The sequence below is a fragment of the Larus michahellis genome, chromosome 1 (assembly GCF_964199755.1).
Source record: "Larus michahellis chromosome 1, bLarMic1.1, whole genome shotgun sequence".
NCBI lineage: Eukaryota > Metazoa > Chordata > Aves > Charadriiformes > Laridae > Larus > Larus michahellis.
This window is the reverse complement of record NC_133896.1, coordinates 215715693-215738795: the sequence shown is the minus strand read 5'-3', so window position 1 is coordinate 215738795 and position 23103 is coordinate 215715693. Positions and strand designations below refer to the sequence as shown.

Sequence of the window (23103 nt, the reverse complement as noted above, 5' to 3'; positions counted from 1 at the left end):
ACCAGGTCCTGTTCTGGGGAGATGCCACAAGGGCGTAACGCTGCAAGTCCAAGGTACCTTGTAGAGCAGGCAATGCTCGAAGGTGGCCAAACCCGACCCCCGAGGTGGTGGGTGGGCAGAGGGGGAGGGGCAGATAAGCACAGATAGGGAGTAGCCAAGTCCTCAGAAATACAACCCCATGGCACACAGCGGAAGGAATGGAGAAGGTAACACGTGAACAGTTTGGTCGGAGTACGGATGCAATGAAGGCTTTACTGCAGAAAAGCATCAGCGCTTCCCTCCAAGGGGATGAGATAGACTGGTGAGAAAGCAGCCAATACGAGGAGAAATCTGGGTTTCCAATTGATGGCACTTCGAATCCAGCATCCCAGGCTCATTCTCTTCCCGGGTGCAATGCTATTTATTTGCACACTGCATTTCCAGTTTCACAGTGGTGTAACTGGGAAGAGACTCCTAAAAGATGCCAAGCTCCGAGTGCAGCAATTGATGTGCCAAACCTTTCCAGCTATTAGCTTTATGAATTCATTCCCAGGGCTCAAAAAGCAGTACTTTATATAATTGAACAGGTTACGTTATTTTTTTTAGAATTGTCCGATTTAGAAGAGGTTGGTCTCAAAAACCTCTGGTAAATGCAGGAAGGAAGGGGATGTTTTACATAAGATTATTTCCATGGAGAAAGCATTATATCCACTGGGAATTTCCCAATTACAACACACTGCAGGACCTCAGAATAGGGCTGTTTTAAAAAGGCAGTGACTTGGATCATTGTAACGGATGGTCAGATTGCCTTCAAAACATCCACCGGCTTCAGCATCAGGCTCCCGCGGTGCTCATGGCTATGGACTATGCAACGTTCAGCCCTTTATGGTCCCCCCTGTGAAGCCAGATGTTTGAAAGCACCGTGGAAAAACTGTGTCCTGCCCTGTCCATCTGCAGTGAAGCCATAGCAGAGAGGAAGAAAGAAAGAGAGAAAGGAAGGTTGAATGAAAAAAGAGAAAGAGGAGGAAAGCACCAGAATTACCTGATCATGTGATAGCTGTGAGATGCCAGAATGCAGCAGAGAGAGAAAGAGGAGGAACATGCACAACAGTCAGAGCAGTAAAAAAATAAACAAGGCAAAGAGGCAAAAAAAGATCGGTTAGAAGTCATCACAGTTGGTATTTCCTTTCCGGAGAGGCTGCCACGATCCTGTCACCGGGGCTGAAGCAGAACAGCAGGAGCAATCCCTACCCGCGGCTACGGAGGAGAGACAAGCCATGCGTAGGAGAGAGGACGAGCACATCGAAGCGGTGGCTCTGTTCCCACCCACCCCCTCATCCTTACATGAAGGAAGCAGCTCTGTTTTGCCCCAAAAAGGACTTGGGGGGGAAAAAAAAAAAACAACAAACAAAACCACAAACAAAAAAAAACCAAATAAAAACAAAAAACCAACCACCACATTGAAGGCCAAATGCCAAGCCCCATTTCCCAGAGCTGAATCACATCAGCAGGTAGTAGTTGGGCGATTCTGCTGTGATTTGTTTTTAATATATCCTCAACGCTTCTACCAATTCTTTCATGTGGTGGAGAAACTGGAAGGAAATGGGTCTCTCCTGCACAAAGCTCTTGGAAGAGCGAGGCCTTTGCTGCAGAAAGTCAAACTTCTGGTGCTAGAGTTTCTCCTTCTTCCTTCTATTGACTCAGGGTTGAGTTGTCCCAAGGGAGAAACCCAAAAGATGACATTTGGCCCTGCTATGATGGGCCCGTGTGGCCAGAGCTCTCTGAACAACTGCCTTTCTACGCCAGGTCCAGATGTTGGGCACAGAGCTCAGCGCTCCAGGTTGATGGATGCTGGGGAAAACTGGTGGCAGTTCCCAGCTCTTCTAACCTGTATCACACTTACATAGCGAGTGGAAGAGAAACCCTGCAATAATGCTTTCCTTCCTTACCCTGCTTCCTCTTGCCTTACTCCATCAAACCTCTTCCAAACTGGAAGAAATTCAATCCGTGCAGAGAGGAAGAGTCCAGCTATTGAAAAGTCCATGTAGCTGCAACTTCTCCCCCTCTCCAAGCACGCACCTTCTCACTCTGCTCAGGGACCTACAGTTCCCATTCAGCAGTTTGAGTCAGTTTAATTTCTTCAGCCTGTGGTCTCCTGGGTCTGATTCAGGAAAGCCTTCTAAAACTGACTTCGGGAGATGATGCAAAGGACTGCAAATACGTCATCAACTTGGCCTTCAAATTCTGCTCTTCAGAGAGGTCAGTCCCTGCCTCCAGACTCCCCTGTGCATTTCTGTATTTTACAGAAAAATACAGGGTCTAAAGAGCAGGGACATCTCTATTAAACCAACTGACAAATTTGAGAGAGTGGAGACAGCTTCCAGACAACACAGCCAGAATACCCTTCTGGAGGAAGGGTTTAATCGGCCACAATTCAGATCACAAGACTTCTTAGAAAAATTTTAATCTCATCTCGGTCAGTGGTTTCATTAACCGTTGGGAAATCTAATCCAAGAGGAGAGTTCTGAATCTGGTGCTCACTCCATTCTCTCATGCTGGAACTAGGGACCTGCTGGGCACGGGTCTACCAGCGTGGGACTGTGCGATTCATGAATTTAGACATAATCATAAACAGACACAACATGTGGCCTGAAGTCAAATCCATAGCAGCTGCTGGCAGGAGCAACAGCCTACTGTAACACAGCAAAAATAGCTGGGTAATTCTGCACCCAGGGGAAGGAGAGAGATTGCTGCAAGCAGATGATTTGGGACAACGCGACAGTGAAATCATTGGCTCATGAGGCTGAAGCAAAAGAAATTGCTGCTCCTGACACAAAGCATTTCGAATATTAAGAAGGAAGGAAAGTGTAGGTCCTTTGATGTCTCTAGGACAGTCGTTTGTGCATGCCAAAGCAGATGAGATTATAGAGCCGGGGAAAAGGGAATGCAATTTCAGAATGACAGATTTTCCCAGGAGAAGGCTGCTGCTGCTCGCTGGAGGGAGCGCATCTCTTTCCGAGCTCACGTTTTTCCCCAGAGAGGGTGATTACACTGTCACCACTGACAGCTAAAATGCCTCCTAGGAGAAAAGGCACATCTCCAGGAAGACACCATGGTTTCCTCATGTATAATCAAGAGGAAGGTGGCTTGGCCAACTCTGCCATTAGGAAGTTGATTTACCTCCTCCTGATTTATCAGTGTCTTAACTTGCTCCGCTCCTAGGTTTTATGAACCACAGCTGTTTTCAGGGACCCTGACTAAGAGAGGTTTCTGCCTTGCTCTCCCTTTTCTTTGGAAAATGGAGAGGCTTTCTCTATGCATCAAACTAAGCAACTGATTTGATTTGCTAAATCATAATATGCGTGCAAGTACAAGGTCCTGCACAAGGGTCGGGCAATCCCAAACACAAATCCAGGCTGGGCAGAGAATGAATGCAGAGCAGCCCTGAGGAGAAGGACTTGGGGGTGTTGGTGGGTGAGAAGCTCAACATGAGCCGTCAATGTCCGCTGGCAGCCCAGAAACCCCCCCACAGCCTGGGCTGCATCCCCAGCAGCGTGGGCAGCAGGGCGAGGGGGGGGATTCTGCCCCTCTGCTCCGCTCGGGGGAGACCCCCCTGCAGTGCTGCCTCCAGCTCTGGGGCCTCAGCACAGGAGAGACACAGAGCTGTTGGAGCGGGGCCAGAGGAGGCCCCGGAGATGCTGGGAGGGCTGGAGCCCCTCTGCTGGGAGGACGGGCTGAGAGAGTTGGGGGGGTTCAGCCTGGAGAAGAGAAGGCTCCACTGAGACCTTGGAGCCCCTTCCAGTCCCTCAAGGGGCTCCAGGAAAGCTGGGGAGGGACTCTGGATGAGGGAGGGGAGCCATGGGACGAGGGGGAAGGGGTTTCCACTGCAAGAGGGGAGATTGAGCTGAGATCTGAGGCAGAAATTCTTGGCTGTGAGGGCGGTGAGCCCCTGGCCCAGGTTGCCCAGAGAAGCTGTGGCTGCCCCATCCCTGGAGGGGTTCAAGGCCAGGCTGGATGAAGCTTTGAGCAACCTGGTCTGGTGGGAGGTGTCCCTGCCCAGGGCAGGGGGTTGGAACTGGATGATCTTTAAGGTCCCTTCCAACTCTAAGCATCCTATGAATATTTCTGTTTCTTCATCCAAACAGGAACAAACGGATTTAAGATAACTATGATATGTTCTTTTTGAAGACTGTAATGGTGGAATCTCAAAACATCACTGCTTCTTCCTTTAAAGCATTTTAATCTCTTTCTCAACATCCATTTCCCTAAAGCATTTACAGTTTCTCTCCCACACACGTTTATAAGCAGAACAAGGCATCTATCTACTATTTTGAGATCTCTCATTTTTCGTAAGAAGTAGTGACTTCATCCAATTCAATGTCACATCTCAGAAGGGGAATTATTGTTGGCAGTCTTTGTAGGGATTTTTAACTAACAGTTTCCCTGCTATTGCAATCCAAACGCCTGAGGAGCTCGGTGCTCCTCTGTCCCATCTCCACCCCACGCTCTAAAGAAAAAACGCACGCCACAGATACATGAGAGTCGAGCTGTACCAATGCTACTTACTTCTGGAATATAAAAACTCCTACAATTACGATAAATGAAATGAGATCAGACGTGATCCAGATTAGGTGGTACTCGTCTGGAGGCTGGAAGACAAAAAGCAGAAGCAGACCTTAAACCTTCTGGTTTGTAGAGTCACAGAGAGACCACACATTGCTAAAGTTACCACCGGGACAGCAAGAAAAGCACAGAGCTGCAGGGGTCGCATATAAATCACAGCGTTTATGACATTCCTAATGCTAGCCTGTCACACAAAATGACGTTATCAGGAAAAGCCACAAACAGGAACAGTTTTAAACTCTCCCTCCTTTCATGTCCTGACAGTTTCTCAGAACTTCATGAGCTGAAAGTTTCCTACCCTCGGCTGTGTTGTATGTGAATATTTCTGTGTGGTTCAGAGACTCAAAGTGCTATGGGAGTTTTCAGAGAGTTTACTGGCTACTTGATGCGTAAGGGACCTTTGGTCTCTGGTTGTTCCTTGTCCAACAATGGGGTAGCCAGTAGAAAAACTTGTCCTCATTTGGTATTAAAAACAGGAAAAAAAACCAACCTTTTTTTTTTCAGCAGCCTGGCCAAAACACAGAAGCCAGGTTTGCTCGGCAGGTCTGGGAAGGTTTTTTTCCATTGGAGAAAAATGGAAAAATCATATGGGTTAAGTGGGGCATGCAACATAATATCCAAGGCTCCCAAACCCTGCATGGAGAGAGACGGGGCCATCTGAAGGAAGGGATTGTGCAAGAGGAGCATTGATCCATTACCAGCTCAGGCACACAGAGGGTGAAAACTCCCAAGCCCAAGAACACATTGAACCCAACCAAACCTTTGTGGAGAAACCCCCTAAGCTCTATGGTTCCAGTGCTCAATGGTCACCTCTACACCCCTCCAACTTCATCCCCTCCTTCCAGGGGTTCACAGCACCTTCACAGGCATTGTGCTTACCATTAGCCAGATGGGAAAAGGCACCTTGCGAAGGACGTGGGAGCTGTCGGAGGTGACCGACTGGACGCCGGCGCACCACAGGATGGAGTATAGCCAGGGCTCGTTCACAGTGTAGAGATTCACGCTCATGTTCGCCATGGCGTAGTCCCTGCCAGGAGACAGACAGGGCGAGACATGAGTCCCCCAAACGTCAGACCTTCATCTCCAAGAGGAGAGCTCTCACCTGTGTAATCAAGGCTCGATTTATTGGGTTTGAATTGCATGAGATGGGTGGTTTTTAACAGGGCATGGTCACTTCATGAGCAACCCAAGGGTGTTGCAATCAAATGGTTTGAACTTGAAAGCTTTCTTTGCCTCTTGGATGGTATCTGACCCAGGCCACAGACCACCTCAGATACTTCCTCATGAATGATGGACACAGCGTGTTTTTGTAACAACCGCCTCATCATGTTGACGTAAAATTAACATCTGGCTCAGATGCCTGTAACACTTCATAGGCAATTTACTTAATTAAAAACTGACAGACTGCATTTCCAACATCATGCCCTTGTTTTGGGGACAGTAGCAGAGTTACAGCTTCCAGTCTCCTGAGGTCATTTTCCAAGAAGCTAAAACTGCAAGCTGGGGTACAAGAGCTGTCAGCAGCAAACTAAGCACTGACAGTGGCGTCCATGTATCCATATGATTTGCATAAATTGCTGTTGCCTTATCTACGAAGCAGAAGCATCACTAATCTCCAGCACAGAGATTAATCCTAGCAGTTTATTGTCTGCAAAGCACTTTGAGGTGGGAGGACACTATGCAAGATGTGGACATCTCAAAGCTCACAACATGATCAAGCTGCCCCAAAGGCTAAGGGATTCTCAAGGGCGGAGGTGGTCACAACAATGTTACATCCAGATGCTGATTTTTTGGGGGGATTGAGAGAACTGTGTAATACCAGGGCTTGTTGAGCCTGCTCTGGCTCGTGCTGTAGGACTAGGCTTCGGAAGGCTTCCAGGGTTCAAGAAAGACTCGAGTGACAGGTTGGATTTTGGAGACAGCTGAGGTGGGATTGATGAGAGATTGGGGCTGATGAGCCGGGATAGATGGGAGCACTGGCATATGGTCTTCTCCATGAGATAGAGCAAATAGGTAGGGGAAAAACAGGCAGGAATTATCCTGCAGGTAAAGCACAGACTTGGTTTTCAGGGTGAATAACTAGACCGATCGCTGGCAGCCATGGAAAGCCACCACTGGATTACAATAAATAGGACCATGCTCTCAAACAGCCCTGGGGCCAGATGTTCCCTACTCCCAGCCCAAACATATAGCAAGACAAATCCTTTAAAGAGAATTTTCGTCTGCAAAGCTCTTTCATTTTCAAGTATCTCTTTGGCGGGGAAAAAAAAAAGTTAACTCTAAAAAAAATATAAAAGCTGCACCAGAGAAAACCCGCCCTTTCCGAGAAGGGGACAAAGCTGGGAGCTAAGTCACTGCATGGTTCAAACACAGGCTCGAGCAGGAGAGGAACCCCACGCTGTGCCAGTCTCATTAAAGAGGAGACCTGACCAGTCTAAATAGCTGACAAAGGACAGTAACGAAACGGGTGAATTCTCTCCAAAGAGAAATTTCTGAAAGCATATCCAGACTTTGGACTAATCAAAATTCTGTGGCAGCAACTCTGGAGCAGACGAACAGAAGCAAAGGACAGCTGCTAATGAGGGTAAGACAGCACTTGGAGGTACTCAGTGTGAAAAGCCTTCACTTTTTCCAGAGCTGACAGTGTAATAAGAATCAGACTATTCATATATTTGTGTTTCAAAAAGGATCATCATATACTGAATTAGCATGTGGAGTTATTAGAGTCAGCTGTTTGCTCCCGGGAACAGCCTGGATTCTGGGTGATGGGTAGGGACAAGCTTGCACAGCTCAAGCTTTCAAGAGCAAATCCATCTGAAAAGATACCTCTATGCAGATAAGACAGCCTGGGATGATCAGAAAAGGTGCTGCTGGGCCATGGATGCACCCACCGTGGAGCACATGGGCTACCACGCAGTGTCCAAACCGAGGGCTGTACCTGACATCCTCGTTCGTGACCTTGGTGTAACGCAGGTTGAGCTTCACGATGCCCTTCTCCCTCATGCGCTCTGCATCCAGCTTGAGGCCAGAAGTCTGCTGGAAACCCGGCGCAATCTGTCTGACCAGCTGCCTCTCTGTGTCCGGCAGCCACATCACCTGCGGAGGGAGCGAGACAGAGGATGGCTATGGCAAAGAAAATTCACAAAGCTGGTGACACAAGACAGCCAGTTTACACCAAGCCAGAAGCAAAATCACATGAGAGACTGTCTCATTTGTCATACAAATTATTTATGAGACACTTACAGTCTCCCACATCTCTATTCTTTTCAGGATTGTCCGTGAGCCCAGAGGGCTGTAACACACGTGGTACAACCTTGCAAACCTATCCTCCATGCCCAATTCAGGGCACAGGAAGAACTAAAGACATGAGACTAATACTGACAGTGCGGACAGGATGTACAAGAGAAGCCTCCCATGATCCCATGGCTAAGGCTGGTTTTATTCCCCCCCTCCTTTTTTTTTTTTTTTTTTAACAGGGCTACATCTATTCCAACCCAGGGCAAGGATTTCCCTAAGTTCATACCACGCTTTGAAAGCGTGTCAAATTAGTCACTGTTGATGTGCTCAGCTGCCAGATGTCAAGTGGATGAGGAACCAAGCTGGGCAGTTTTATGGCTTTTGCCATGCAGAGGCTGGGCCCAACGAGATGATCTGAGCACTGCTTTAACCCATGTTTAATAACTCTGTGACACTCCTCTACCAAAGCATCAGAGCAGCACAAATGCAGCATTTTCAACAGGGAACCATAAAACCTGGATGAGAATCACAGAATTGCCTAGGTTGGAAGGGACCTTTCAGATCATCTAGTCCAACCATCAACCTAACTCTGACAAAAACCATCACTAAACCATATCTCTAAGCACTATGTCTACCAATCTTTTAAATATCACTTCACAACCCCACATCTATGTTTCAACTATTTTTCTCCCACTTTCCATTCCAATATCCAAGGATAAGACAGCATGGTCCTCCCTTGGATCTAGCCAAGCTGGCAGAGGCTTGTGGATAACACCACCATTGCAGCCACGTAGTTAATTGGGAACTGGGTGGCAGCATCTGTCATTAGAAAGACAGACGGAAGCTAAAAATAGCTCCTCCGGGGCCCATCGCTGAACAAGTCAGTGCTGAACTTGTCTGTGCATGCAGATGCACTTAATTGGTACAGATGCAATATGTATGCTGCGAGTGATGTAGTCATTCCACTTGCCAGCCTCACTACGCTATTTTCAACCAGTCCGTATTCAAGGGAGACCACAGGACAAGTGAAAGGACCAGATTTCCTTTCCAAGACAGATCCACGAAGAAGTTTTCCAAGCGACACCCAGAGTCCCCCAGTCTGGTACCCATCCAACACATGGGAAGTGGTGCTCTCCCTCCAGAAGAGGTGATTACATCAGAGGGAGCTCCTGATGGGCTGGGTGAAGATCTATAATACCTCATGGTCAAAGAGGACACAGCTAACAAGGCTGGCTGGGAAGTATTTAAAAGACATGTAGATGTAGTGCTGAGGGACATGGTTTAGTGCTAACTTGGCAGTGCCAGGTTAACAGTAGGACTTGATGATCTTAAAGGTTTCTTCCAACCAAAATGCTTCTACCCTATTCCATAATTGCAACAGTATGGAGCTGGAAATTAAAACGCTTGGCATAACCCAGCAAGGACAATTCTGGGGCAGAAATGAAAGTCTGTAAGAGAATCTCTGCATATACATAGACCTGAAGGTACATAGACCTCCTTTTGTTGAAAAACCCTAATCTCCAGGACACTCATTTCTCCTCCAAGCAGAAGATGAATCTGGGCTGAAACAGTTGCTCAGCCCAGGGAGAAGGATTATTTAAAACCAAGGAGACAGAAGGAGACTCCTTGGAAGCAGGGGTGGACTAGATGACCTTTAAAAGGTCCCTTCCAGCCCAAACTATTCTATGATTTTAAGGAGAGGAAGGTCTTTCTACCACACGCAACTGACCTCCAGGTCTCAGCCTCTGTTCTCGTGCCCGAGGCTCTTATCAGGGAAGGGATCTCAGGAGATCTCTACTCCAACACAAACCAGGGCCAGCACTGATTTCAAACAAGGTTCCAGGCTTTTTCCAGTTGCATCTTGAAAAGCTCCAAGGATGGAGATCCCTCAGTTTCTCCTGGCCCCTCTCAACACTTGCCTACCCTCACAGGGAAAACTAGTTTCCTTATATCCAGTGAAAACCTCTCCTGTTCCAATTTACGATGATTCTTTCTTACCCTCCTGACACACAGCTCGGTGAAGAGTTTTGGTCCAACTTCTCAACAACCTCCTTCCCAGCACTGGAGAGCTGCCATTAGGTCTCCACAAAGTCTTCTCTTTTCCAGGATGAAGGGATTCAGCTCCCCTCAGCCTCTCCTCACATATTCAGCCCCTTGACCAGTTTGGTGGCCTCTGCAGGACTTGCCCCAGTTTACCAACATCTGTCTTGTACTGGTGAGCCCCACACTGAACAAATAATTGCCGAGTAAGGGGAATAATCACTTTCCTCCTTCTACTAGCTATACTACCATAAGTACAGTCCAAGATGCTACTCAAGCCTCTAGGACCACCAGCCTGAAGGCAAAGCCCTCCCCAGCATGACTTCTTGGCATGAAGTAGCATTTCAAATCAAGTGTTCAAACGGATCAAATGAGACACTTACGGATTCACAGAACCCATGAAGAGGGCAATTTTGGAAACATCACCAACCCCACAGAACTCACAGCCTGTTGCCGAATTCCCGATGCCAGGATGGTTTCCAGGGTGATGTTGATGTAAGTGCTGTAGTAGGGATGAGCTGGTGGCAGGTCCTGGAAGTTCAGGATGAGCGATGTGTTGTCCTTGATCACCTCTAGCATATCTGCCAGCTTGCAGACTGACTGGTTGGCAGCTTCCAAATAGTCAGACCTTGAGAGAGACCCAGCTGTCCAGAAAGGGTCATTCTGAAAGCAAAGCACATCCAAGCATTAGTGCCACAAAGCCCAGACTCCTCGAATACAGTCAAAGACCCTTTTCTATACCACCTTGACAACAGTGGGGGATGCTGACAGCCATGCTTGATGACCATCTTGCAGCCTGATGAAGCTCTGTGCCTCAGTTTCCCGACCCAAGGGCAAGTGACAGATCCTTACCAAAAGCAAGGTATACTAGTACTGCATTTCCAGGAGGAGAGCAGAGCTATAGGGCAGTAATGTAATTTTACAATATAGTAAGCTAAAAATGTACTTTCTTACACTATGTATATGATCACCAAGGATTCTTCAGAATCTAAAAATAAAAAGGACCAGATGGAGACTGGTGACAAGTGGTGTCCTTCAGGGGTCCACACTGGGACCAGTACTGTTCAATATCTTCATGAGTGACACAGACAGTGCAATCGAGGGCACCCTCATCGAGTTTGCAGACAACCCCAAGCTGAGTGGTGTGGTTGACACAACTGAGGGACAGGATGCCATCCAGAGGGACCTGGACAGGCTGGAGAAGTGGGCCCATGTGAACTTCATGAGGTTCAACAAGGCCAAGTGCAGGGTCCTGCACATGGGTAGGGGCAACCTCCAGTATCCATACAGGCTGGGAGATGGAGAGCAGCCCTGAGGAGAAGGACTTGAGGGTGCTGGTGGGTGAAGAGAAGCTCAACATGGCAATGTTTGCTCACAACCCAGAAACCCCCCCCCAGCCTGGGCTGCATCCCCAGCAGCGTGGGCAGCAGGGCGAGGGGGGGGATTCTGCCCCTCTGCTCCGCTCGGGGGAGACCCCCCTGCAGTGCTGCCTCCAGCTCTGGGGCCTCAGCACAGGAGAGACACGGAGCTGCTGGAGCGGGGCCAGAGGAGGCCCCGGAGATGCTGAGAGGGCTGGAGCCCCTCTGCTGGGAGGACGGGCTGAGAGAGTTGGGGGGTTCAGCCTGGAGAAGAGAAGGCTCCGGGGAGACCTTGGAGCCCCTTCCAGTCCCTCAAGGGGCTCCAGGAAAGCTGGGGAGGGACTCTGGATGAGGGAGGGGAGCCATGGGACAAGGGGTAATGGATTCAAACTGAAAGAGGAAAGATTTAGATGAGATATTAGGAAGAAATTCTTGGCTGTGAGGATGGTGAGCCCCTGGCCCAGGTTGCCCAGAGAGGCGGGAGATGCCTCATCTCTGGAAGCATTCCAGGTCAGGTTGGACGGGGCTCTGAGCAACCTGATCTAGTTGAAGCTGTCCCTGCTCATGGCAGGGGGGTTGGAGTAGATGGCCTTTAGAGGTCTGTTCCCACCCAAATCCTTCCATGATTATATAGCTAAAAGCAATCAGGCAGAAGCTATGGGGTGTTGGAAGAGACGGGCTCCTGAATGAAGGACATTCAGGATTGACTGCTTCAAAGCACATTGAAAAAGCAGCCTTCCAGATGTTCTCTTGGCCCTTCTCATCTGGCAAGCAGTAGTTTCCCTTCATTCCCACTCCCACAACCACACCTGCAGGCCAAGCAAGTTTCTGTGCAGCAGCACATGCAGTTGTAATATGGACACCCCCATCACTCCAGCTCTGATCAGAACAGCAGTGAAGCTACGGTGGTTTCGGACTTCCACCAAGAGAGCACCCAGGGAGCTTCAAGCAGCCGTGTGAAAGTGGTACCTGAGCTTGCATCACTGCAGCAATGTCTCACCAAGCCACATTCAAGCTCGCATGAGCATACCAGAGTGCTCATGCAGCCCTCCTTCCAGACCAATGCTCTCCAAGAAGGTTACCAGCCACTGGCCAGAGAGTGGCTTGGCAAAAAGAAATCCCACCTGCAACCTGTCTGCATGGTGAAGGACGGGTCAAGCCCATCTCACAGCAATTCTTTCTCCCCTGGACTTCGAAGGCTCCATTTCTTGCTTTTTCTTTGTAAAGACAACTCTCTCCAGAAGTAAATTAAAGAAAAAGGAACAGCATATGACACGCTGTCTTTTCTGTTCTCTTTATAACCACATGTTCACCCTCCTGGGGGTCTTAAAGGTCTTTGTGGTGTCAACTAGGCATTAACCTTAACCAGGCGTTCCACCCTTCTTCCAGCTGGTGGAAAAGGCACAGACAGACAGTGTGTCTTTTAGACCAAGTCTAAGTTTTGTAGAGGACAGAACTAAATGTGGTTCATGGATTCTTGTTCTAGCTGCACTTCAGACCAGTGCAGATCTGAAGGAGCTAAACCTACACCTTTCCACCTCAAAAAGGGTTTAGGCATGAGCTTTCATCTCATGTCCATGGCTCCAGGACACCCTCTCCATGACCATACACACCTGTAGGAACCACTCTCCAGCATTGAGCTTTTCCAGGTCGGTCCAGTTGAACATTGAGGAGTGCTCATAGGCCCTCTCTGGAAACACTTCCTCCACATTTGTTGTTCTCCTGAGTGTCTTGTCATGCATGAGAAATGGCACTCCGTCATAACTGCAAAGACAGTCAGAGGTCCCATTAAAGGTGGAGGTGCACAACCACATACACAGTACTAGAGAAATGCCCATTCCCACTCCAGCCTCTCTCATGGCTTCATATCAAAATCATTACGAAGATCTTGACCAGCTTAACACATCCCCAGCACGCCCAAGATCAGTTGAAATGAGATGCACCCAGAGGAAAGTCTCTTAGATCCCTGCTAGTTGTTTGCAGTCGTTCAAATGCTGACATAACCCAATCCATCCCTCCCCTCCCTCCTCACCACCAATCCCTCAAAAATTTCTAGAGTGCCAAATTCAAGTAGCTTGGACAAAAACACCCACCCTGAACACTCATGCCAACCAAAGCTTTCTGCAATGTTTGTAGCTCCCAACAACATCAGAGGTTTTCCATACCCTGTACATACAGATACACACATACAAACTACTCTCAAATTGTTAATAGCAGATGATGATTAAGATTTTCAAAGACTCTCAGCCTATAAAAGAACTTAATGTTCATGGGCTTTCAGAAAAATGCAAGGGTTCCAAGCTACCAAAATTGCTCTGAAATTGCCTTTTCCTATTGAAAATTGGGTTCAGGAAACAGCCATGCTCACATGAGTTGTTAAGTTCGTGCATCTTAAAGAAACCCCACCTCTCACATGAAACTAAATAGCCAAAATCATGCCCTGTGGTTTTTAAACCATCTAGATATACAGAACAATGGTTCTGGGAAACCTAAAAAGCTCTTTAAGCTTTATTCCAGCCCAATTTTCTTGGATCAATTTTTGGATCAGTGGCAACACCACAGCAGGGCAGTGAGGGTTTCTATCAAGGGCAAGGGGGACAGTTGTCTGCACTCAGAAATCAAGATAAACCCAGCGCAGCCAGCCTGATTACAGCGACCTTTTCCAAAGCAAGGAGTCCATCTTCATAATAGGAGGCTCAGATAAGGTCTGGAAAGGAGACGGGGTTAAAATACAAACCCCATTTGAATTGGAGACAACCCAGAGCACTCGCCCCCTAGAGCTGGAGGGATAACAATGTTAAGATGATGGAGCAAATGCTGCCTCAGCTTCACCGTTGCCTGCAGAAAGTCCCTTATCACAAAGGTCACTGGCATCTTTATTTGCTATTTCTAGCGTGCACTGTGCCAACGACTTGCCCCCCCAACCCGAATGAACACACTGACACAGCAATACCATGCTCAGCAGTACACTACACTGCTGCAATATATGATGGATTTTTAATAAATACGGTTAAAAAAAAAAGATAAGATGCTAAACAACTACAGAATTAAGAGTGTGGAGTGTTTAAGAGAGATAGGAGCTCAAGTCTTAACATCTGACAGCAGAGCATCATGAGATACTGCTAAGCCTTAACCACAGCGCAGAAATCCTACAGGGCACTTAACATTCGCTCCCTCCTGTCTAATCCTTCCCCTTACAGAGTCACTCAGCAGCACCCAAGGCTAACCGCAATGTATTAGCAGACGCAGCTTTGAAAAAAAAAAAATAATTCAGAGACAGAAATCAGAGTTCTAGAAGAAGAGATGCGAAAGGAGATAGATGATTAGAGAGCAACACGCAGCGATACTATGCTCCTGCTGCTTGAAGCAAAGTTGGCTTTATAACCAGGACCACCCAGGTAGGGTGTGTAATGGGTGGGGAGCAGGATGCGATAGGTCTGAGTGTATGTCCAAGCAGCCCACCCATGGTTGATACGTGCCTAGAAGAACACAGAAACATCCCAGAATGGATTTCCTGTACCCATCTAGCCACAGCCACAAAGATCATCTTTCCAAGGGATAAGGGCAGCGATGGATGCTGGGCTGCAAGCGCTTCTCAAAGCTGTTGCCAGCCGTGTTGACAGCTCACTTTTTGGTCTGAAGGTCATTGGAGTCCCCTTATAAAGGGACTTGGCTCTCCTAGAGAGGGTCTCAGATAACTGGGCCAATCAAGGGCATCATTTAAGCTATGGGATGCTTGGAGTGCTCCATTGGGATGGCTGATGAGTGGCAACATGGAAATCTCTTGGAGCTTTTCCAGCTCTCCTCCTCCTCCCAACAGACCACCTTTCTCCTTGGCCAGTGCTAAGGGGAACAACCAATTCAGCCACCACGTGAGCCAGGTGCTCATTGTGAGTTGGGACAGGCGTGTTGTTGTCACTTCATAACAGTTAATGAACTAACTTTTGAAAGAAGAATTGTATCACACACATCCCAATTCATACTTCATCCTTCCACAATGACCTTCCACTCCGCAGGGGGCGGGAAATTCCTTTAGGTTTTTATATCATTTGCTCTCAAACAATTATGGGAAGAAGAAAAAACACCCAAAAAATTAAAATTCAGAAGCCCATCTTCCTCCAGGAAAAAATGCCTTTCCATCAACACCAACCTCCAAAGCAGTCAGAGAAAAAGAAAATATCAGCTTTGAGTCTTTCTTGTATTTACAGCTGGAACGGAGACAAACTGAGGGATCAACAAGGTAAGGCAATTACTGTTCCCTTCATGCCAATTCTGCCCTCCTGCACATCTGTAACTCACGCAAGAAACACAGTTCAGAAGAGGAACAAGAATACTAAAGAATGATCACAATCCTGGAAAAAAGCACAGTTCTTGAAATAACCCTCTCTAAATCATCCTTATCAATTCAGCTCAACATTGCAAGGAATGACGTCTTGACAGTCAGCAGCGTCACCGGGTTCCTCCCTTCCCCAGCACTAGTGATATGAGGAGGAAGAGCTTACTCCTGGGCCACTAAATTCTTGTGACAGTTTTGCAAGGCTGGTAAAAACCCTCCTGAAGACTTGCAATGCAATGAAGTCAGTTTGGGACCTCTGCTCTCCCTGCACCTGGGGCATCACAGCAGAAGTCACATTTAAGCAGTTCTGTCTCTTCCCAAGGCCAGCAGACTTCAAGCCAGGCTGGAAACCAGGTCCTGTGTTTCACCGCAAGAAAGCAAGCTCTAGGATAAACTACAGTCTTCCTGCAAATGAAGGTGGGGTGTCTGGAGCACAAGTCTTGTGAGGAGCGGCTGAAGGAGCTGGGGGTGTTCAGCCTGGAGAAAAGGAGGCTGAGGGGAGGCCTTCCGCTCTCTACAACTGCCTGAAAGGAGGGGGTAGCCGGGGGGGGATCGGTCTCTTCTCCCAAGGAACAGGCCATGGGACACGAGGAAACAGCCTCAAGTTGCCCCAGGGGAGGTTTAGGATGGATATTAGGAGAAATTTCTTCACTGAAGGGGTTATCAAGCATTGGAACAGGCTGCCCAGGGACATGGTGGAGTCGCCATCCCTGGAGGTATTTAAAAGCCATGCAGACGTGGTGCTGAGGGACATGGGTTAGTGGTGGTTTTGGCAGTGTTGGGCTGATGTTTGGACTTGATAATCTTAAAGGTCCCTTCCAACCTAGACTATTCGATGATTCTAAGATTAGTTTCATGGCAAAGATATACAGGTTCCCCCACCCGGACAACTTCACCTTCAATCATCATCTCAGTGAAACAATTAGTCGCATCTGTGCATTACAAATAGAGACACGTAGGAGTTATCAGATATGTTCACCCCAAGGGCCTTTTTCAATGGGAAAGAGTGGTAACTTCTGCATGCTTTATGCGCAGAAGGTCCTGGGTTGTTGGATTGGTCTCTTCTCCCAAGTGAAAGGTGATAGGACAAGAGGAAATGGCCTCAAGTTGCGCCAGGAGAGGTTTAGGATGGATATTAGTAAAAATTTTTACACTGAAAGGGTTATTAAGCATTGGAACAAGCTGCCCAGGGCAGTGGCTGAGGCACCATCCCTGGAGGTATTTAAAAGACAGGCAGACATAGTGCTTAGAGATATGGTTTAGTGGTGGTTTTTGTCAGTGTTAGGTTGATGGTTGGACTAGATGATCTGAAAGGTCTCTTCCAACCTAGGCAATTCTATGATTCTAACAACCAGACACACACCAGATAGGAAAGACCCACCAGCATGGCTGGACCATCCACAAGGAAGTCTCAGACCAACCAACACAGTGGCTTACCTCAGTACAACATCAGCTTGGACTCCATACGTCTTCTGCTCCACTGCCTTCTGGAAGGACATCAGAGTGTTTTCTGGTGCCAACTAGGGGCAAAAAAAGAGAGCAATGAGAGATTAGCAGTAAGTGGAAACATTTACAAAGCAGTGTCAGCAAGAGTGCTGGGAGGAAGTTTTAGAGATAATTAGGGAGCCAAAACAATCTTGTTTTGAAGATTATGTAGTGTCCAGTTACACTGGAGCACCAGCACCCCCCAGTCAGAATTACATCTTACTGAAGGTCTGAAGATAACGAATACATTTGGTTCCACTGATGGTCTTTCACACAGAGGACAGACTCCAATGCAGAGTCATCATGATGTTATCATGACCTGCAATACCAGAAACCCGGCTAGCTCGACGTCTGGTGCAAAATTAGTGTACAAGAGACTCACTCAGCAGCGTGGTCCCCCAAACAGTGGCTTGCTGGAGATCCCCAGAAAGTGATTGTTAACGTGATGCCAATTCTCTATCCACAGGTTATATCTAGAGCTCTCTGAAACACCTTAACAGTTCTTCATTCTCCTACTTTTCTATGCAAACAGTGACTACAATGCCATTATAGAAAGAAGAAAGTCCATAAACCAGGGTATTATCCATACCATGGAGAACAACTAGATGGCAGGTTGTTGCACATATTCTATTTCCACATCTACTCATTCAATAAACTCATACTATTACATCTATTACATCTAAAAATCAGTTGATTTCTCTAATAACAAATGTTCCAGTTAGTTTTAACAATTTGAAAAATAGCCTTAAGCCTAGAAAATTTATCCCTACAGCTACCACAGATAAGGACTCAAATTTTATTTCAAATTCCTTCCTGTTGAATGGAGCAGATGGTAACAGAATTCGGGTTTGTTTAAAAAAACACAGTGTAAAGACAAATACTTTGTTTTTCTACACAACCAGTACAGTATAGCAAGTCCCCAAAATGTCCATAAACCAACAACAAGCAGACCATAAAAAAACCCCAGATAACTGTGGAGAGAAAACCTGGCGAGTGTTCTGCACTGAAACATGAACACATCAAAATAAAGCTATTTTTAAAAATCGTTTTCTTTTTTCCAATTTTGCTTTCACGTTTAGAGCACCTGTAACATTCTGCTTTTCCACTCATCTCTGCCACCACCAAGACCAGTAAGTTTCCATCAAGACACAATGAGCATTCACAACCCATGATTTTCAGGAATTACTCAGGGTTTGGAAAGAGGAATAATTAAGAACAAAGGCCTAAATGCGCCATGCAAGCAACATGCCAAATAAATACAAAGAACTGCTCAGACTTCGAGGTGTCTCTGAAAAATCATTCATTTTCTTATTAGCTGATCACCTTACATGCTCAGGTCAGCAAAGCTTTGGGGTAAAATAATCGGACCAAATGTCACCAACACAACCTTCACATAGCTTTGGTATCTCTCTTCTGAATTCCTCTGGCTCAAGCCACGCGTCAATACTAGTTCATTTTTCTGTTTGTTCAACACAGGGGTACGTACTCTTCCTAAAAAAGCTCCCAATCAAAGCCTGACTTGTCTAGGAGAAGACAGAGGCAACGCCCCCATCACAGCCTCTTGTACAGCCCAGCACTGGGTCACGCAAGGTCAAGCTAAAAGTGCTTTTTGCAATATAGTCACGATGCCCAGAGCTGTCAGCAGGGAGCAGCAGCCACATAAAGATCTAGAGGTCTCATACAGGCAGGCCTGCTCCATCTCCTTGGGTTGCTTTCAGCATCTCGGCTTTCCTCCTGCAAGTAGCTCAGGTTTCCTCAGGATAACACTGCAAGGCGATCCTCTCCATACGGAACAATGCTCAATATTTGCTTTCAGAGACCGCAGCAATCACAAGGAAATAAAGTGGAGACAGCTGAGGTAGAGAAACCGAAGGGCAATGCAAGACCAGCAGCCTGAGTCAGGAAAGGTTGCTGGGTGGATGCCATGCGAGTCCCAACTCAAGATGTGACACCACATCAAGCAGCAATGGAAACCATGCCCCTATAAGCAGTCTCGTCAGGGATACAGACACACAAGGAATAGAAAATGCAGCGTGTTGAGTTGTAAATTATCTCTCAGGCTAAGGGAGACTGAAAAGGGAAAGTTGGACTACCTCCACCAGGTAATCAATGTAAAACCCAACGACATGGGTAGGGCGACGCTGCTGTTACCCACCTACACAATGAAGAGCTCATGTTTCACAAATCAGGGCTAATGAAGGCAAGCAAGTGTGGCTACAACAGTATTCCACCCCTGCAGAGGGGGACCAGCATAACCACGGTCTTCTCATGTCTTACCTGCGCACCAAACCCTGGCACAGCAGAATCCCAACCCATAGACGGCACAGGCTCTGCTGTTTGATAACAAGATTAAAAATGCATCTTGCCTCTTCCCAGTGTATTTCAGTTCCTGCAGGGCCATGGTCAAGCCTTGCTTGGACACCATCCCTCCCGAGATGCAGCTGGTTTGAGATTCAGAGGAAGCTTTAACCTAAATGACAGGGGAGCCCCAGCCACCGCTGCCGGAGGCACGCGAAGGAAGCACAGAGCCAAACAGATCGGAGGTGGCAAGCCGATACGCGAAGGCCTCCCTCAGCTGCACCGGGGAAAAGTAAATTTAGACAGAGCTAAGACTGCACACAGAGGCGATAGATAAAAGCCAAATAGGAAAACAGCCTTTTGGGGCTGGAATTTGTTTTCCAGACTGGACAAATTTGGCCATATAAAGGTGATATTCTTAGTAGATAGTGGTGTTCTTAAAGATAGTAGCAATGTAAGTAGCACTGCATCTTGGGGTCAGTGCTAAAATACAGGTTGCAGTGAGTTAAAAACCTGAGATTTTCTTTGAGTTTTAAAACTCAGTGCACTATGACTGTCCCATCCTCAGCAGTCAGACAGATGCCACTGAGCTTAACCCCATGGAGAGACGAACTCAGCCCCAGGAGCAGAATATCCCAGTCCTGCCTCAACTCTAGCCCCTACAGAGCCTGCAGACCACACTTCACCCTTCAAGAAAGGCAAAACCTAACTGGACTCCACCAGGGCTACAATGCAGCTGCTCAGATATGAGGCACATCCATTCCCTTCCCAGATCTGTATTGAAAGCTTCAGCTGTGCAGAGGAAGCAGCATTTTAAAACTGTTCTAAGGACAGGCTGACATTTAAGGTCCAACAGTCCAAATACACACTCAGGAGCTGTAACGTCATCTTCATCACGCTACCACTGGAAGTCAAGAGCACCCTCTTGAAGAGCATCACAGATGGATGAACATCTCTGGCTGCTCTGAATCAGTGAACAGCACAGACGTCAGCAGAAGTGCTCTCCATAACACCGTGCCCCACAATGGCATAGAATCATAGAATGGTTTGGGTTGGAAGGGACGTTAAAGATCATCTCGTTCCAACCCCCTTCCATGGGCAGGAACACCTCCCACTAGACCAGGTTGCTCCAAGCCCCGTCCAGCCTGGCCTTGAACCCCTCCAGGGATGGGGCAGCCACAGCTTCTCTGGGCAACCTGGGACAGGGGCTCACCACCCTCAAAGTGAAAAATTTCTCCCTGATATTTAATCTAAATCTATCCCCTTTCAGTTTTAAGCCCTCATCCTATCACTACATGTCCTTGTAAAAAAGTCCCTCTCCAGCTTTCTTTCAGGCACCCTTCAGGTACTGGAAAGCTGCTATAAGGTCTCCCCAGAGCCTTCTCTTTTCCAGGCTGAACAACCCCAAATCTCTCAGCCTGTCCTTATAGCAGAGGGGCTCCAGCCCTCGGATCATCTTCATGCCCTCCTCTGGACCCGCTTCAACAGGTCCATGTCGTTCTTATGTTGACCTGTGCTGTTGGCATGTGCTGGGTAGTCTCTATAACATCGCAATGCTATTACTCGACAGCCCGATTCCCTCTGTAGTCAGAAGCTTTTGAAAAGTAGATTATAAGCCCTCAAGGCAAAGATGTCACCTTCCTGTGAGCATGTGGTGGTTAAGCTCCTAACCTGGCCAGAGCCAGTCACCCTGATATAAATAATTGCTTCTCCAAATAAGCCCATCATCCATGCAGAAGGTTGTCCTCCCCCTGTTTCTAAACCTCTCGGTCGATTCTAGCCTTGAGGGGACTGAACAAGCCGCTCACACCAATGACATAACCCAGTAAAGGTCAACCAGAAAGCCAGGAAAGAAAATTTAACCCTGTCCCCTAAAATCAGATGCTGCCTATACCTGGAGGCTCCCCTGGCACCACTTTGGCGGCAGGATCTCTCTGTGCCATGAGTTCGTATCTCTTACAATGTGAGTTTTTTGTGAAAAGAGAGAATCTGAATAACAGATATTTCCATCATTCCAGCCTGCCTCTGTCTCCCTTCAAGAAAGAGGGAGCAGAAGCCCCAGATTCAGTATGTTTACAGCAGAGATGCATCCAAGCAGGACAGTTGCTGGTACAGAAATAACTTGCTGTGATTAGTGCTGATTTTTCTTTTTTTTAAAAAAAAGGTTTTACAGCAAAACTGCAAGAACTAAACAAGTGCATAATCTTTCTGCTTGTATTTCTCTGTCTCCCTCCAGTTTCTTTGATGGATTTTCCTCCTTGATACAATACATTCAGGCACGCTATGTCTAAAACTCAAATCCAGGTTTGCAGTGACCTGGTGCAACGGGACACAACCCATTTCTTGAGAAACCAGTGCTGATGTGAAAGAAGTCTTGGGGCTGAAAGCAATGATTTCACTCCAAAGCCTCTGCCCTGTATAAACCATGCCAACATCCACTGAAAGCCACAGACAGATGCCACATAGGGTTTCTAGAAGCTATTCCTTCTCTTCTCACTTAGTTTGATAGGCTCATCCCTTGTAAAAATCAGGCTACTATTCATTTCTTCCTGCTACAGAGATGCAGCAATGAATTTCTAGAAAATTACCCATGGATGAACTCATTTTGACTATTTTTGTGCTCAGAAGTCAATTGCAAAGGCTTTCAAATGGAGTCAAGAGCTTTGGACCTTCCTTAATAAAGATTACAAAAGGGTGTTAGTTAGAGCAGTGCAGCCTTGCTACAGCTGGACATCGCTAAACTGTATTTTCCCCCTAATTAGCCACTTCGCAAGGCCTTCAGAAATAAAAATCACTGCATCATTTGCATGTTGGGGAGGCTAATGAAGAAGCTTGCACAGAAGAACCAAATTTGTTCCAAAGTATAACCTCTGTCATTGTGCGCTGAGCTGGACTGAAGGATTTGATCTTTGCTTCATCGAGAAGATTTAAGGATATTTTCTCATCCTTTTAGAAACATGAGCATCATTTAAAGTATTTCTCAGTTTTCCCTCCCTTATCTCTCCTTTTCAATATCATTTTCCTCATGGGCCAATAACTGGACTGAAAACACAAGGCATGATACCTGAAAAAACGGTATTTTCCTTCCTGTAAAAAGATGCCCTTTGGAAGTTCCCAGTATGGGACTTAGTGTGGGATCTGCCAGTACGTTGATTTCAGCATTAGTGTCCCATCATGCCAGCTCACTATAAGGCAATAATGGTAGTGTTTAAAAAATAGGATAAAATGTATCTTTAATCCCTAAGAATTCAAGGTATTTTAGAGAGCATCCACATCCAATGCTTCTGGAAACTGCTCAACTAGACTGAAAGGAAGGGGGAAAAGCACAAAACAGAAAGAGTTAAAAAATAAAGGATTGCCTTGCACAACTGGATAAACTCAAAAGCAAAAAGCCATTACAAATTTAATAACTAGATATAGGAGATGAGACCTCATTATTGTTGCACAGCACACAAAAAAAAGCTGAGGCTTGATTTAATGAAAGACTACCTAAGCCTACATAGATTTATTTCAGTGAACACGAGCCTTTCTCCAGGTCTGACAGAAGATGCTAATTGTGATTGTTTGTTACTATTGATCAGACCAGCAGACAGGTTAATTGGCCATATCTTTAATAGGTTGGTGTGCGTAAGACGTACAGCAAACCAAATGCTTCTTGATTTCAGCAGCAAACACCAAAGCGCTTCAGAGCCCTGAAAAAAAAAAGCCATCCCAAATAGGTGGTGGCAAAGTTTTGGTACCCAAGAT

General features: G+C 46.9%; 1 protein-coding gene across 12 annotated transcripts in view; it reads right to left on the bottom strand.

Annotated features, from left to right (window-relative positions):
• GDPD5 (glycerophosphodiester phosphodiesterase domain containing 5) overlaps positions 1-23103 on the bottom strand; it is a 194293-nt gene that overhangs the window by 6894 nt on the left and 164296 nt on the right. For 5 of the 12 annotated variants that reach the window (XR_012585197.1, XR_012585198.1, XR_012585199.1 and 2 more), the window contains exons 9-14: positions 17011-17093; positions 12851-13001; positions 10324-10542; positions 7541-7698; positions 5482-5629; positions 4533-4628 (exon numbers count right to left, since the gene is read on the bottom strand). Coding sequence is in view for 7 of the 12 variants with exons in the window: in XM_074572290.1 (XP_074428391.1) it covers positions 1022-1036; positions 4546-4628; positions 5482-5629; positions 7541-7698; positions 10324-10542; positions 12851-13001; positions 17011-17093 (857 nt within the window). In the remaining 5 variants the exon portion in view is untranslated. Of the gene's footprint in view, positions 1-1021; positions 1037-4532; positions 4629-5481; positions 5630-7540; positions 7699-10323; positions 10543-12850; positions 13002-17010; positions 17094-23103 lie in introns of all 12 variants that reach the window. The other 7 variants (XM_074572293.1, XM_074572294.1, XM_074572295.1 and 4 more) reach the window with 2 other exon arrangements.